The sequence below is a fragment of the Aotus nancymaae genome, unplaced genomic scaffold (assembly GCF_030222135.1).
Source record: "Aotus nancymaae isolate 86718 unplaced genomic scaffold, 86718_ANA_hifiasm-v0.15.2.pri h1tg000002l, whole genome shotgun sequence".
In the NCBI taxonomy this organism is placed as follows: Eukaryota; Metazoa; Chordata; class Mammalia; order Primates; family Aotidae; genus Aotus; species Aotus nancymaae.
Window position 1 is genome coordinate 7456094 of NW_026988413.1, and position 17583 is coordinate 7473676.

Sequence of the window (17583 nt, forward strand, 5' to 3'; positions counted from 1 at the left end):
TGGGCAAAGAAGTACAGCTGTTCTGTTTATTGTGGGACTCTGACACTATCAAGGCTTCAGTTTGTTTTTGTATCTTTATTTGGAATCTTCTTTAAGCTCCTGGAAAGTGATGAGAATGTAAATTGATAAATCACTTTCATGTAGTGTTACTGTGGAAACAGTTTTATATCAGGCAATTCAGGGAAAACCAGTATTTCAGCTCTTTGGAGTGTGGGTCCTTGAGTCACACTTCCCTGGGTTTGAATCTTGGCTTTTGTTGCTAATCCAGTAACCGTAAGAAAGCGAATGGGGGCCAGGTGTGGTGGCTCACGCTCTTAATCCCAACACTTTGGGAGGTGGAAGGATCACTAGATCCCAGGAATTTGAGGTTGCTGTGAGCTATGATAGCACCACTGCAGTCCAGCCTGGGCAACAGAGCGAGATCCCATCTCTTTAAAAAAAAAAAAAAAAAAGATAAATCTGTCTGTGCCTCAGAGCTTTATCTATAGTGATAACTGGCATTGTTGCAGGATTGTCAGACTGGGGTTGAAGGGGATGTGCCCTTTCTTTGTAGATCTTTAATGCTGCTGAGGCAAGTGTGATGCCAGCATATGAACTGTGTGGACAGGCTGCATGGGTGCAAGTGCACATGTTCATAATACTTGGAGAGCTGTCTTTGAAAAGATTTCTCTAAATAATATGTTTCTTTATATTGGCTTGAATTACCAAGTTGGAAGATAATGTTCCTCTGAGGTACTGTTTTGCCCTAGATCGTAAATGTATACTTGGACATCAAATAATTTAAAATGTTTTAGTGATGTAGTAATACAAACAGTGAAAGCAAAAGCTCTAGCGTTTAGGGATAGTGTGTGATAGGAGATAAGACAAGAGCAGTGGTCGTATTAGCAGCCCTGTTGTCTTCCCCTTTGGACTCTATTACAACTGGGTAAAAGTATTTAGAGAATTTTTGCACAAAATATATCCACATTTGGCTATTTTAAATAATTTGTTCTCATTGAAACTAGTAGTTCTTGAAGGTTATATTTACAGTTGAGAGACAGTCAAATAAGGTGTGCTCTTTATTTCCAGCCCAGGACAGTGAAGCACAGGTATGTCCTGCCATGGTTTCATCCTTCATTCGATTGATAACTGGATGAGAAAAAGTCACACGTTTACTGCTCCAAGAGCTGCTTTATAAATTGGATGCATACTGGGCTAGTTCTGGGAGTACGACTGGTGGTAGTAGGGTAAGATGATTAGAGGGCATATTCTTTTCAAAGTAAGTTATAGTAAATTTGTCTGGCTTACACATTTCACTCCTGAAATTGCACACGTAAATTGCTGCATAGCAATATTTGTTAGCAAGTGCTATTTACTACTTAGTAGTTTATGCCAGTACTTCCATACCACCATGGTTTAATTGCCCACTTAGGAATGATGATGAACATAGTTAAATACAGATTATTTTTAGATTGGATGAAATATTTTGGTTTTGCCCAATTTTAGGGTGAGAACATGTACACTAAATGAATTTTGGGTTAAGAATGTGAGGTATCAAAAAAAAAGTAGCCTCTGTATTAACCCATTTATACCTAGTTTCCATTATTGGAATACTAAGTTTGTGGGAGTTATTTATATCCTACTGCTCAACGTCATCGCCAGGGTCTGATTTTTCACACACACAAACACACACACACACACAAATTGCAACCTCCAGCATAAATGGGTTAATAATTAAAATGGATTCTTGCCTGTAATCCCAACACTTTGGGAGGCCAAGGCCAATGGATCACTTTAGGTCAGGAGTTCAAAACCAGCCTGACCAACATGGTGAAACCCTGTCTCTACTAAAAACACAAAATTAGCCAGATGTGGTGGCACACGCCTGTAATCCCAGCTATTTGGAAGGCTGAGGCAGGAGAATTGCTTGAACCCAGGAGGTGGAGGTTGCAGTGACCCAGGATTGCACCATTGCACTCCAGCCTGGGCAACAAGAGCGAAACTCCGTCTCAAAAACTAATAAAAATAATTTTAAAAATCGATTCAATGACAGTCCATTATATAATGTAACCAAATTTGCTTTTTTGAAAATTAAGTTTAAAAAAAAAAATAGGTGTAATGCACATGGCACAAACATAAATAACACAAAAACGTAAGTAGTAAAATGTCACTTTCCTACCCTAGCTATCTAACCCCCCACACCTGCCAGCAACCCATTTACCAGTTTCTAGTATATGTCTCTAGGATACTTTATACATGAATATGCAAATATAGTTTTAAGCTTGGGGGTTTTTTCCTTTTACACAAAAAGTAATACATCTGATCTTGGAGATTATTCCATATCAATACCTATGGCTTCCTTTTCCCCCAAGGCTGCCTAATACCCAGTTGTTGGGATATATATCGTAAGTTAACTGCTGATCAGCAGTTAGATTGTTGCCAGTCTTGCCTTAATGAACATCCCAGATGTTTTAGACATAGGGTAATAGGCACATAAGAACACTTCCTGGATGTAGGCTATCATAGGGTTAGAGTTCATGTTTTTGGCAGCAGTGAATGAGAGTGTCTATTTCCCTACACCCTCGCCAGCACTGTGTGTTGCCAAATCTTTTGGTGCTTGCCAGTCTAGTAGGTAAAAAATAGCTTCCCGGTGTACTTTCAATTATGCATGTGGGCTTTGATTTTTCCTATGTTGAAAGACGTTTGTATTTTTTCCCTCTGTGAATTATCCTGTCTGTGTACTTTGCCATTTTTTTTCTATTGGGTGGTTGGTCTTTGTGTGTTGATGTGAGATTCCCCTTGATATGTCCAGATAATTAGTATTTTGTATAGGATTCGAGATGCACAGTTCTGTTTTCAGTTTGTCCTCTTTTTATGGTTTTTGTTTGAGAGGTTTGCAACCATGAAGAACTTTTTCATTTTCACATACTGGGATTTATTAATCTTTTTTAAACTGGTAAATGTTTTAAGCTTTCCCATCTATTGTACACATAGTTTTCATTTTAAATCTTTGATTCCTCTGGAATACATTTTTGACAGGGTGTGCATTGGCGATCCGACTTAGCCATTCACCCTAGGTGGCTCTGGGCTTGTCCCTCTGTGTCAGTTGAGGGTTACTTTTGATCCTTAATGATTGAAATTGCAGTATTATTATGTACCTCATTCTTATATCTATCAGGTCTTTCTAGATTTTCCAGTCTGTTCTACTTGTGAGTCAGTACAGTATTATTTTATGATAGCTTTATGGTTTCTACTCACCTGCCCTCCCAATTGCTGTTATATTGGTATTACTCTTTCTTGGAAAGTAGACTTTAAAGTCCAGGCATGGTGGTTCACACCTGTAATCCCAGCACTTTGCGAGGCCGAGGCAGGTGGATCACCTGAAGTCAGGAGTTTGAGACCAGCCTGGCCAAAATGGTGAAACCCCATCTCTACTAAAAATACAAGAATTATCTGAATTAGCTGGGCATAGTGGTGCTCGCCAGTAATCCCAGCTACTCGGGAGGCTGAGGCAGGAGAATCACTTGAACCTGGCGAGTGGAGGTTGCAGTGAGCCGAGATACTGCCACTACACTCTAGCCTTGGTGGCAGAGTGAGACTCTTGTCTCAAAAGAAAGAAAAAAAGGCTGGGCACAGTGGCTCACACCTGTAATCCCAGCACTTTTGGAGGCCAAGGCAAGCAGATCACCTGAGGTCAGGGGTTTAAAACCAGCCTGGCCAACGTGATGAAATCCATCTCTATTAAAAATACAAAAATGAGCCAGGCGTAGTAGTGTAGCCTGTAGTCCCAGCTACACTGGAGGCTGAGGCAAGAAACTCACTTGAACCTGAGAGGTGGAGGTTGCAGTGAGTCGAGATGGTGCCATTGTACTCCAGCCTGGGTGACAAGAGCGAGACTCTGTCTCAAAAAAAAAAAAGTCAGAATTATATCAGTGGGGGCTTTTTCCTCCATTATACCTTCTAACTGGTGGGGTTTTTTTTCATTGTTTCTCAGACATAACTACTATTTTCTGTGTTTCCACATTTTCCCTTTAGGGAAAACAAAATTTTAACTTTGAACCTACTGTAGCTGAGCTAGTGATTAAAATCATTTGGGATTTTGTTTTTAATCTTATTTATTATATCAAAGAATTTATAGTTAAACTTAATTTTTTTTTTCTTTAAAGAAGACTGCCCTTTACCTTAGGTCAGTAATTCTGGGCTGTCATAAACAGTGGTTATAACCATACTGTAAGTTTACAAAAATGGTAGACTGCTGCTTAATCTACTGGTAGCATGATGTGATTTTTCCATAATAGTATTGGTTGGGATGTGTATTATGTTGACAATCTAGTTTTAACTGAGAATGAAACGTTTGTACCAGACAGTGGCACGTGCTGTTGAAAACTGCACTGACATAGAACTTTCTGTATGCTTTAATGTGTATCTGAAGTGAAGTTTCATAATGCTGCTTTATAAAACTAGAGACTACTATGCTGTTGCGTAATAGGTATCTTTCTAATTCCTAGACTCGCTCAGTAAATAGCACTCTTGGTTCCCAAAAGTCTGAATACCTCAGTCGAATCTAGTGTTTTGATCCTCTTCTTTCTCCCCCTCCGTCCTTCCCCCCACCCCCAGATGCTGATGGGGCACCCCTCTAACAACCTGTAGATTGAAGCTCAGGTGATTGTGACTGACATGCAGAGAACAGGTCAAATAAGATGACAGTTTCAAATATAAAAATACAGATTTGTAGAATAAACCAGTAGGATTTATGAATGTCCTGAGGTCTAGAAGATTCTGGACTTAGTCACACTCATCCCTTGTTTTGAGATAACAGAGCCAGTCATTTTTGTGTTCCGTCCATCCTCTTCTCCCAGGAGTTATAGAGGTCGTCGGCCTTTCCCCTAAAGTTCTAGAACAGCTAGTCATTTTTAAATACTGGCTTGAAGCACATTATCACCTCCAAGCCATTCTTAAAGCCTCAGTGTGTATGCTGTTTCTGGCATAATACTGTAATCCACTCTGTGTCTACTTTGATTTCTTAAGGTAGTACAGGAAAAACTTTGGGTAAGGTTATTTGTAATGCTTTATGAAGACTACTCAAATGTAATTTTTTTTCCACAGGATGAATATTCTATCTTTCCTCAGACATACTCCATAGATATTAATGGCTATATTCTTGTGTATTCTGTTACATCAATCAAAAGGTAAGGCTCCTACTGCCTGCTTGAGTTTATTTGCTACTCATAGATAGCACTGATCTTTTTAAAGTACTGTGCTGGAATTATTAATAGTGTCAATTAGAATTATTAGGCTACGTGCTTTTTAGTGATTTTCTTGTGGAGCAACTAGGTTGTTGGGGGAAACACGGCTCACTGGATGTTCTGTTAGTTACACCGATAGGATAAAAGGCTCTTTCTTACCTCTAGCTGTCTAGATAAATAGTGGTTCAGCATGATCTCAGCTTTTCTGCTAATTGAAATGGGAAATGCCTAAATTGATTTTATGTTGTGTGTGGTTTTGCCATATTAAGGGGAAATAGATTTTCTAATAAAACATGGGGGTTTGGGTTTGTTCAGTATCCTATCCTTTGAATTTATGAAAGAAGACCTTTTGGTAATAGGGTCTCATTTTACTACATAAAAACAGAGCCACTATTTTTATTAGTAAGAATGGATGTTGGTTCCTCTAGCTACATATTTCATATGTCATCTCTGTTTTCAGGGGGTGGCTTGTGTTATCAGGAGGAGCAGTGGTCTGTGTCTGTTAACAGAACAGCTGGCTGTAACAGCAGCAGAGCTCTGGGCATTGGCGACAGCTTATGTATGAGGACTTCATGAAAGTATCAGTGCCAGTGGAGGGAGTTTGGTAGCTGCCTAGCACCTGTTGAGTGTGTGCGTCATGTTAGGGAGTTTGCTATGCTCTTTGCCTGCATGTGATACATTACTTATTTCATCATTACCTTAGACAGTCCTTCATCAGAGATGTTTTATATCCCACTTTACATAGAAACTGAGTGACAGAGCTAAAGCAACTTGCCCAGGGCTACATAATGACAGTGCTGGGATTCATAGCCATATCTCCAGTTCCACAGTCAAGGCTGACACTGTCCAGTAGAACTTACTGTGGTGATGGAAATGTTTGCTATCTGTGCCGCAGGTGGCTGTTAATTTAATAACTAAAATTAAAAATACAGTCTCCCTCGGTTACACATTTTTACTTACATTGTAACATATATTTTTCCATATTACCTAGTGTTTGAAATAGTAAATGGCTTTATAATATTTCATGTTCCAACAATAGATGGATACCTCTTTTCCTTTTTAATGTATTTATACTCTTGTCACTAAAAGCAGTGCTTAGATTGGATTTTATGCTTAAGACCACTGTGTACTAACTATTTGGAAACATGATCATTTTCTTACTGACTTGCAAGAGTACTTTAAATAGTAAAACTATTGGCTGTTTTTATACAAAGATTTTCTTAATTTCAATTGTATATTTTAAAAATGTATTTACTGCATATATAACTCATGTTAAGCTCCCCTTTGCTCAGTAAATTACAAGATTTTTCATTTCAGTGCCTGCCATGTGTAAGGCCTTGACCAGAACATATTTAATGTACCAATAATCTCTTGATTAATGTTGGAACTTCATGTTTGTTTATGAATTCCCATTATTTTACTAGTTTACTTGAAAAACATGATTCAAAGATTATTTTGTTGTTGGTACGTATAATTTTATTCTAGGTGATTTTTAGAAAAATTGCGTTGGTGTTACTTTACAAATTATTACTTTGAGGCTAATTAAAATAGTAGGTAGAAAATTTTCTTAGTGCATCCACTATTTTTTTTTTTAATCTCTTTTTTGGTGGGTACAAATTAGATGACATTATAGATTCAAGTTGAAAATTAGCATGTGTCACTGGAGAAATTGAAAAACTACATTGAGCTGGATTAAAAATAGGAAAATGTGCTCACTGAGGAACCTTACGTATTTAAGAAAACATTGGCCTAGTGCAAAGCAGAGGACAAAAAGCTTGGTACTGTGTCTTCTCAGTGGCACTGTTACTTTGTTATATGCCTTTTACCTTCGTAGCTCATAGTTTAATGAGCATTCTCAAATCTCAAACATGAGAGAGTATGAGAAAAGTGGTGTTTTATTTTGTTTTTTTGAAACCTATATGCTGAATACACAGATATTTATGAATATACAAGAAATATGTCAGTAAAACTTTCTGAATCAACCAGTTTGTTGATCAGAATTGTCTGATCCTTTTTATTGAATTTAGCCTCTATTTAAATAACTATTTTCATTATTTGTGAAATAAAACAGAAGTCTCAGATTATTCCTCTATATTGTAAAACCCCTGTAGAACTGTTCTTTCTGAGTAAACAAAGCAAAAATACATTCTATTTCATAATTTCTAGAAATGGGAAAAAGAAACCTGCTTTTGAGAGATGGGTGATTTGGGTTTTCATTTATCCCCACTAACAACTTTGGACAAGTTACTTCACAGTGCCTTTGTCACCCATATATTGACATAGGAGAAGACCTCTCTTATCTGAGGCAGCCAGGTTAGTTACTTTAAAACATTGGTTAAGGGCCAGGCGCGGTGGCTTACACCTGTAATCCCAGCACTTTGGGAGGACAAGGTGGGTGGATCATTTGAGGTCAGGAGTTTGAGACCAGCCTGGCCAACGTGGTGAAACCTCTGACTCTACTAAAAATACAGAAGTTGCCTGAGCATGGTGGCAGGCACCTATAATCCCAGCTACTCGGGAGGCTGAGGCAGGAGAATCTCTAACCCAGGAGGTAGAGATTGCAGTGAACAGAGATCATGCCGTTGCACTCCAGCCTGAACAACAGCAAGACTATGTCTCAAAAAAAAAAAAAATTGGTTAAGGGGGAAAAAATGTCAAAAAGGTGATGTGAATCTCCAGTGTTTTGTAATGCATATATCTACGTTCAGTCACCGGTCTTACGGAATCTTCAAATACACATCTTTGAGTATGAGCGCACCCACTGCCGTTCAGTACGACTATAGCCGCGATTTGTCCATTGTGACTTCTGGTTCAGTTTCTTCCGAGTGAGCTACTTGGGAGACAGTCTACACCTCAGCTATTTACAGATTGGTGTGATTTTTCCCACCAGTCTTTTTCACTTGGTTTGGCACACCTTATTAAGGTGCAGCGTTTTTAGTAGAGCAATCCACAATATTCAACTTTCAGTTTTCAAAGAAACAGAAACTGTCTACACTCATATTTCAAAAGTTTGTAACATAAATTATGACTATGATGAATTTAACTGGCATAAGCAGGTTTGGGAACAAATGGGGCTGTTTTAAATAATGCCTTTTTTTCATAGTTGCTCGTAGTAATAATGAACATTCTCAAATTTCAGACATGAGGGAGTATGAAAAGAGTGGTGTTTTGTTTTTTAGAAACCTATGTGGAATACACAAATATTTATGAATATCCAAGAAATAAGTCAGTAAAACTTTCTGAATCAACCAATTTGATTCAGAAAATCAGTGATCTCAAAAACTTTAGCCACTGAGAACAGTACACATTTATGATCTCACAGTTTTGTGGGTCAGAAATCTGGGCGTGGCCTAGCTGTGTCCTCTGCTTCAGAATCTCTCGCGGCTGCAGTGTGGGTAGTGCCGGCTCCAGGCTGCCTGCCACACAGTCCCAGTTCTTTCAGCTGTGTTTTTGCCCAAGTGGTGACACTTTTAAATGTAGGCAAGTACAGCATGCTGAGGGAACCATGGTTCTATATTGCAACCACAGGTCCTCAGGACACCTGTATCCCATTGTTGACCCACGGCGAGCTTGTAGGGGGGTTACATTTCATTTTTGTTTTTATCAGAGTGACAGCATACATCAATTAAAATAGCACCGTGTGTAATTCATTCAACAAGCTAACTTGTTCCGAAGCTTGTGATACAACCATGAACAAAGCAGACAAATCCCTGCCCTTGTGGAACTGGTTCTTTCCGGTGTGGGAGACAGTAAAATGACACACATGTGAGATAGGATCTGTGTGACCATGCTGCCAAGAAAAATAAAGTGGGGAAGGGATAAGAAATAGAAAGGGAATCTGTAAACAGAAGAGGTCTAAGAAGTGACATTTGAGGCTGGGAGCAGTGGCTCATGCCTGTAATCCCAGCTACTTGGGAGGCTGAGGCAGGAGAATTCTTGAACCCGGGAGACAGAGGTTGCAGTAAGCCGAGATTGTGCCACTGCACTCCAGCCTGGGTGACAGAGCAAGACTCCAGCTCAAAAAAAAAAAAAAAAAGTGACATTTGAGGAAAGACTTGGAGCAAGGGATCCCTAGGGAAGGAACATACTGGCCTCACAGAGGGTGACTTCAGAGGCTCTGGCAGTGTTAGCGGAATGACAGGAGGCCAGTGCAGCTCGGACAGAATGGAAGAGGGGACAGAAGGGAACGGAGGCAGAGGTCAGGGTTTGGGATTTACTGGGACCAAAAGAGATGGCCACCTATCAGAGGACATTGAATAAGGCACCGTCCATCTGCTGCAGCAGAGTCCTCTGGTTGCTCTGCTGAGCCGGGGTGGCCAGGAAGGGTGGAGGATGCAGGCAGACTTGGGCCAGGAGTTTCACACCTGGGTGGCAGCAGAGGAGGGGAGTGAGAGGCCATCAGATTCTAGGTCGACTTTGAAAGTAGAGCCAGTGATGTGTTGGCAAATGTTTGCATGGGTTTTTTTGGGGAGGGTGAGAAATGGTTTGTGGTCATTTACTAACAGTCAGTGGTATAAATAATCCTACTGTGGCAGAGTTCAAGTGATCATTGTGATATGTCAGATGCCCTTCCTGGTGAGAGCCACCTCCAACCCAGCGTCATCAGCATGTTGATCTGATTGAAAGCCAAGAGAGATTGGCATCACCCAGAGAATGTATATACCTAGGAAAGAAAACAGTAACAGGCTGAGTGCACTAGGGCACTCTAGGAAAAGCTGTACGTGTTGTAATGTAAACAGTTTGGTTCTTTGCTGAATTAGTTGAGTGATTAAAGTTTGCGTTTATGTGGTTTGTCAGCTCAGTGATGGGCTTTACCATTTGAATGCCTTACCTGTTTCACTTTGCACATCCTCAGTCAGGGTTACTGAGTGTCAGATGTGTGCACACGTGAACAGATTGCTAGGAAAAAACAAGAGTTCTTTGTGTTAAGTTTATGTTAAAATGGTGAGTCTGTGACATTTGACATTTTTCTAGCTGTCAACATAACATACATTAAAGACTTCGACATTCAAATGGATGTCTAATTTATGCTTTTTTTTTTATATAGTTTTGAAGTGATTAAAGTTATCCATGGCAAATTGTTGGATATGGTGGGGAAAGTGCAGTAAGTAGTTACTGTTTTATCTGTTTGTTAGAGAAACTTCTTATATAATAGTATCTTCTGAGCAGTAAAATCTGGCACTTACTTGTTTGTTTTGGCTTTTTTTCCTCATAAATAGAATACCTATTATGTTGGTTGGGAATAAGAAAGACCTGCATATGGAAAGGTATGTGGCTTTTAAATCATTAGTGAAGTCAAATCTAAGGTGATTTAGTCACTGATGTGTCATTTTAATTATTGTTCTGATGTCAAGAGTATTTTTAGCTGTAGGATTTCTGTTTGTTCAGAGATGTTATGGTCGTGTGCAGGAGAAGCAAAACTGCAATAGAAATCTTTCATTCCTCTAGAAAAGAGAGAGCAAACGTGATAGGAAATTCTCTTTACATTATCTACCACTTGTCGCATAGAGCAAACTCGAAAAAGACGTAGTGCTCATTTATGCAGCAGGTGGGTTTTGAGTGTTTTGGGATTATAGTGGGGAGCAAAGGAAGTGGATGTCCCATGCCCAGGTAGCTTCATGTCAGAGAGGAAGAGACTCTTACAGCCTGCACGCAAGAGAATTGAGCTTCAAGCCCTTTCACAATTTCCCGTAGCCTTGGGTGCTTAAAATGTAGCTGTAAAATAGTCAGTTGTTACAGATATGGGAGTACTGGAAAATAGGATCATGTTCTCTGAGGTGGAAGGTTTGCTGGAGCATGGATAATCCCGTAAGGCAATGTCCGTTCTGTTCCCCAGCTCAGGCGTAATTAAAACACTCCTGTGTTACATTCTTGATGCTAATGATGGGGCCAGGGCATGGTTCTGCTTCTTGAGAAAGAAATTGACCAAAATGGAGCCTGTTTCATAAATCAATTATAGATGTTTTACATAATGAAGAGCAAAGTACTTGAACTAGAATTTTACTTTTCCTCTAGGGTGATCAGTTATGAAGAAGGGAAAGCTTTGGCAGAATCTTGGAATGCAGCTTTTTTGGAATCTTCTGCTAAAGAAAATCAGGTAATGGATTCTGTAAACCTCATTTTATATTGTGTTCTCATCAGTCTCAGGGATGTGTTCCTCCCAGTTGGCATTTGACCTCTGTCTTGATCTCTCCTGTGTAAAATTGGCCTTCCACCATTTCTAATACCAAGCTTTGTGTTGCTTTAGGAAGATACTACTTAGGTTTTTACAACTTTGGTCAGTATTTTACTTACAGTGAGGCCTAGGATATTTGTAGGATAAACAGAAACTATTAACAAAGGAAATTCTACCTTTTGTAAACATATATTTATGTTTTGTATTAATAGCTGGTACAGAAATAAGTCCACACAGGGAAGAAGAAAGAAAGAATCCTATCACTGTGGCACTAATTTTGTCACTGTACCCACTCCCTATCTTTTTTTCTGTTAGATGAAACCGGGTCAGATGTATGTGTTCATTTTTCATTTTTAACATAGAAATGATTAAGAACCATCTTACAAGCATTTAGTACCAGTTTCACCTGCAAATGGACCTTCAAAGGCGTGTTCTAGGAAGGGTGTGGATGCTGCTTCACGATCTTCTGTGAACCTTTTTCTTCCATTGCTTTAATTTAGACCCATGCACCAAGCTTGTCTCCCACCCCCAATGTATTTTTCACCTATAGATTTCTCTTTGCTGCCCTTCACTTTCTAAAGACACACATCTGGTGCCATCCTCTGCTCAGACACTGCCAGTGAGCTGCCCCTTCTCTATAGACCCTTTTGCCTGGCCCTGAGTGCAGCCAGTGATTTGTTCTTTCTAGTTTCTTCTCTCACCTCATCCTTCTACTTTCTCCCTTCCTTAAACACACCGTCTACTGTCCCCTCCACCCCACTTTGAAAACATCTCTGGTTTCCTCATGCTCCTCTCCAGTTTAAAAGATCCTTTTTCTAACTATCTGCTTATCTTCATGTGGGGTTTTATATTTGGAATGTGTTTTCAGCATGCGAGCTTACTTGATCCTCAGGTAAGGTGAATAGGTTTTCATTTCTCTGAGGAAACTCTAGTGTAGCGAGAGGTGGGTGCCTCTTCCTTGGGAAGGCCGGGAGCCAGCAGCCTTGGCACTCTTCCTTCCCTGCTCTGCCTCTTTCCCCATCACCACGGAGGTTCGTAGGCCTCAAGGCCTACCTAGATTTCACTTCTTGTTGACCCCCTCTGGAGTCATCCAGCTGAAAGGAATCGTTTCTTCTCTTAGACCCCTTAATTTGTTCTGAGATCTGAGTCAGTATTGTTTACATACATATTCTTCATATTGTTCAGCACAGTGTTTTTGTATCTTGTAGGTTCTCTGTCAGCCCAGGTATCCCATAATAGTCAAATATGTTTCATTCTGTGTTCAGATATGTAGGGATAGTGAATCGTCCCGTGTTCAGTTATGGAGAGATAGTGAGTCCATCCTCTGTTGGGATATGGAGGGAGAGTGAGACCATCCTGTGCTGGGACGCCGAGGGAGAGTGAGTCCGTCCCGTGCTGGGACGCCGAGGGAGAGTGAGTCCCTGTGGTTATGTCCTCTTATATATGGATGAAAGAATAAACAAATCTGTGTAATTGGTTCCCAAGTTCCAGATAGCAAGGGATTTATTGAAATCAGCTCAGTTTCTGAGTATAGACAGAATTCAAATAAGAATTGAGAGAGTTAGGAGATACCTATATTTTAAAAATTGGATGAAATCAATCATGCATTGACTGCCTACTGTATCCTTCAGATCATGTAGTTGAACCACCTCATTTTAGAAGTGAAGAAATTAAGTTTCAGAGAGGTTAAATGATGTTTCTAAGATCACCGTCTACCTTAAGTGGTATTAAGAACTAGACTGAATTGTAAATCTCACCCACATCTAGTCCTGTTTTCTCTTCTCACTGCTCTCTGTCAATCAGGTGTCCGAAGCCAGTGACCTAGATTAGACACGTGGGGTGGGACCTGGGGTTGGCTTCGGTTAACTAGGAGAACAGATACCTCATTCATAGCAACAGGACAGATGGGAGCCCACATTCAAGTGTGTGGGTCTGCTTGGTGGACAGAGGATATGGAGTTCTTTCATGAATGTGGCTTCCGTTTTCCAGTGAAGTGTGTAAAACAAGGTTTGCAGCTGAGCGTGAGGATGAGGAACATTGAGGAGAAGGGACAAGGCGTGGAGCCTTTGTCTGGGGAGTGCCCAGACCCAGGGATGCAGTCTGGTGGCTAAGCAGCACCAAGCGTCAGCACCAGGTTCCTGGTCATGAGTGTGAAGTCAGCAGTCGGCCATGTGTGTTTTTCCTGGGCAGTGTTTACAGTGTGGCCACAGACACTGTGCTGGCGACACTTGGTAGGGAAGGGAGGTGAAGTGCAGTGACACCATGGTGGACTGCTGAGCCTGAGCTGGCTGAGGGGGAAGGGAAGAGCTAGGAGTGGTTAAGGAACGGGGAGATGTAGTAATCGGGTCAACAGCTCAGGCCCTGTGGGGCTGAAAACTTACTTCAGGATAGCTATAGAAAGAGCTGGGAAGGTGGTGTGGTGGGACGCTGGAAGTTGTTACGTGGTGGTTTTGTGGGATACTGAAAGTACTGGAGTGATGCAGGGAGGGGATTCTTGGTGATGCAAGAACTGGGCACTTTCCGTGGGTCTTCTGAGAACAGGGGCAACTTTTCATGACCACAGGATGCATTTAAATGACAGCGTCTGACAGTTTCCTCCCCCTTGGTGTAAGAGGAGTTCTGTTCCAAGTGGCCGTGATTCCTCTCTGTGGTGAAGGACTGGCAGGGTTGACCCTGGGCTGAGGTGAGGGCAGGAAGACAGTCAGGAGAGGAGAGGAGAGACCAGGACGTAGGAAGGGCAGTTTGTGGATTGAAATGACGGAGAATTACACCACAGAGGCGTTGAAGAGTGGCATTGTGGCATCTCAGAAGGAGCACGGAGGGGGCCTCCCCCACTTGAGGCCTCATGGTGCCAAGGATGTGAGAGGCAAGGGCTGCTAGAAGAGCGTGTCCCATGGGAAAGAAGGGAAGATAGTGCCAGAAGTGAAGAGGGACTCTGAGGTCAGAGGACACGTGGGAGGGGGTCGTGGGGTAGAGTGGGACAGGAGATGATGGTAAGCCCAGGAGTGAGGACTCTTCTGGCTTGAAGAAAACGGGGTCAAAAGCACAGTGGGAGGCTGGTTGTTGTCCAGGTCAGTAGGGATGGAGGTAGTTTCCTCACTGGGCATTGAGGTCCTGAAGATCTGGGGTTCACCAGAACCTCTTCACCTGCACCAGAAGCAGGGCTGGGCAAGCCGCGTGTCCTCCTCAGCCGGTGAAGTACTCTTGGAGTTCGGCCTCACACTAACACTGTGATTGGGATTCTTTCTTTTTTCAGACTGCTGTTGATGTTTTTAGAAGGATAATTTTGGAGGCAGAGAAAATTGATGGAGCAGCTTCACAAGGCAAGTCTTCATGCTCGGTGATGTGATTCTGCTGCAAAGCCTGAGGACACTGGGAATATCTTCTACCTGAAGAAGCAAACTGCCCGTTATCCTGGAAGAGAAACTATGCTTCCTTTTTCTTCTGTTAACCTGAAAGATATCATTTGGGTCAGAGCTCCCCTCCCTTCAGATTATGTTAACTCTGACTCTGTCCAAATGAGTTCACTTCCATTTTCAAATTTTAAGCAATCATATTTTCAATTTATATATTGTATTTCTTAATATTATGACCAAGAATTTTATTGGCATTAATTTTTCAGTGTAGTTTGTTGTTTAAAATAATGTAACCATCAACATGATGCATATTGTTACACTACTACTAACCAGGCTTCAGTGTGTCAGTGTTGATTTCATTGTGTTAAATGTATACTTGTAAATAAAATAGCTGCAAACCTCAGTCCTTTGTGCGGCTTGATGTGGCTTTCAAAGAAGAAAAGCCTTGTCCTGAGTTTCTCACTTGGCCTTCAGGAAGGCCCCAGGTTGGATTGCAGAAACCAGGGAAGACGTGGCCACAGGAGGAGGCACGTTGAGGTGCCTGCTCCCCATGGACGCCCTGGCCAGTGGCTGGCAGATGTTGGGGCTGGGTTACAGCTGACTGAAGCTGAGTGGCCCTGGGGGTCTGTGAGGGGAGCTCCTCCCCAGTGATCAGATTCTCTCCTTCCACTTTCAAATCCCTAAACCTTGACTGAAATGCTTCGTGGTCCGGAGGCTGGACTAGGAGGAGGAACTGCTGAGAGGCACTGTTCACCCTTACTCATAGCTTAGCTCGATGTCTGTCACACAGGAGACAATTGAGAAAACAGCCTTGCCTGCTACCATCCTAGACCAGCCTGGAGTTTAGTGTTCTGTGTGAGGGTCTCGGGAGCCTCCTTCAGACCCGGATGACAGCCCTCCCTCTCTCCAAGGAGCAGCTGTGCAGGAGAGGAGGGATTTCATTTGCTTGGTGGCTGTCATCTTGTCTGAGTCAAACTTGGAGTTGAGCAGTGCTTTTTAAATTATTCCGTTTTGCAGCTAAAGTTTCACGGACTATTTCTAATATGTAAGCAAATGTTACCATTGACTTTATTAATAAAATATAGTTTTGTTTTGCAGTTTTTTTGATGAAAAATTATGTTCTTAAAACACATGCCATTAATTTGGATTTTTAAAATATTTTTGCCTTATTTGCCATTCCAGGATGAAATTTCTGCCTTAGAAGACCTCTACCAAATACATTTTTTATTAAGAGGATCCACTCTGTCACCCAGACTAGAGTACAGATTATAGCTCACTACAGCCTCAAATTCTTGGGCTCCAGTGATCTTCCTAAGTAGCTGGGACTACAGGCACCTGTGCCATCATGCCCAGCTAATTAAAAAAAAAAAAAAAATTCCAGAGCCAGAGTCTCACTGTGTTGCCCAGGCTGGTCACAGACTCCTGGGCTCAAGGGTGCCTCCCGCCTCAGCCTCCCGAGTCGCTGAGATTACAGACCTGAGCCACTATGCCTGGCCAAATAATCACCTTTTAAATAAAAATAAATTTTGACAACAGAGTGTTGTTACTTATTATCAGGGTTATTCTTAGGACTAAAAATTTATGAGCACTAAACATAAAATGGGTATCTAGTTTATCCAGTTATGTCTATGTAAATGGAACTTAACAGCATATTGCATTAGGAACAAGTTCAGCTCTCCTGGAGTGGTCCTTTAAGGACTGGACTCCTGATTGGAGGGAGCATAGTGTCATTTCTTGATGTGGTGTACTTCACACATCCCTTCAGATATGCCCTGACCACCTGCCATGTGCCACACTCTGTTCTGAGTGCCATGAACATAGCAGGGAAACCTGCACCCTTGTGCAGCGTAAATCCTGCGTTGAACCTTGGAGGTGCCTGCCACACAGGTTAAGCCCCAGTCCAGCTGTCCAAGGCAGCAATCCCAAGAAGACAGTTGACTCATTTACTTGATAGTTGGAGCATTAGTTTTTTTCACTGTTGCCTATGCTGAATTGCAATGATGTGATCTCAGCTCACTGCAACCTCCACCTCCTGGGTTCAAGCAACTCTCCTGTCTCAGCCTCCCGAGTAGCTGGGATTACAGGCACATGCCACCATGCCCAGCTAATTTTTGTATTTTTAGTAGAGATGGGGTTTCATCATACTGGTCAGGCTGATCTCAAACTCCTGACCTCAGGCAATCCGCCCTCCTGTGCCTCCCAAAGTGTTGGAATTACAGGTGTGAGCCACCGTGCCCAGCCAGAACATGTATAATCAGTGATAAAACTGTCACTGGGCATGATGCATGTGCCTGTAGTCCTGGCTACTCAGGAGGCTGAGGTGGGAGATTGCTGGAGCCCAGGCGTTCTGAGCTGTAGTGTGCAGCGCTAATCTGATGTGTACACTGAGTTCAGCATCAATATGGTGACCTGAGAGCTAGGGACCACCAGATTGCCTAAGAAAGGGTGAGTCAGTCCAACCTGGAAACAGCAGTCAGAACTGTGCTGATTAGCAGTGGGAGTGTGGCTGTAAGTAGCCACTGCCCTTCAGCCTAGCAACATAGTCAGACCTGTCTCTTAAAAAAAATTGTGTTGTGAAAGGTAATGCTTTTCTTAGTGGAACGTAAGTGTAGTCTTAGATTTATTGAAATACAGGAAGTGCAGCTATAAAACTAAATATTTTGCAGTTCAAAATTAAATTTTAAAATACAAATTATAAAATCACATTACAAATTAGAATGAATATGGTAGGATTTTGCCAAAACTAAATTGGCCATCCACTCCAGGTCCTTTCTAGTCTGACATCTCCCCACTGGTTCACCAGAGATGCTCTTGCCTGAGTGGCTTC

At 41.7% G+C, this 17583-nt stretch overlaps 1 protein-coding gene across 1 annotated transcript in view; it reads left to right on the forward strand.

The window, feature by feature from the left end:
• RHEB (Ras homolog, mTORC1 binding) overlaps nt 1–15159 on the forward strand; it is a 46833-nt gene extending 31674 nt beyond the window's left edge. Inside the window, exons 4-8 of the mRNA XM_021665216.2 lie at nt 5086–5168; nt 10273–10329; nt 10445–10492; nt 11241–11322; nt 14657–15159. Coding sequence (XP_021520891.1) covers nt 5086–5168; nt 10273–10329; nt 10445–10492; nt 11241–11322; nt 14657–14749 — 363 coding nt within the window. The 3' untranslated portion in view covers nt 14750–15159. The remainder of the gene's footprint in view (nt 1–5085; nt 5169–10272; nt 10330–10444; nt 10493–11240; nt 11323–14656) is intronic.
• The last annotated feature ends 2424 nt before the right edge of the window (nt 15160–17583 follow it).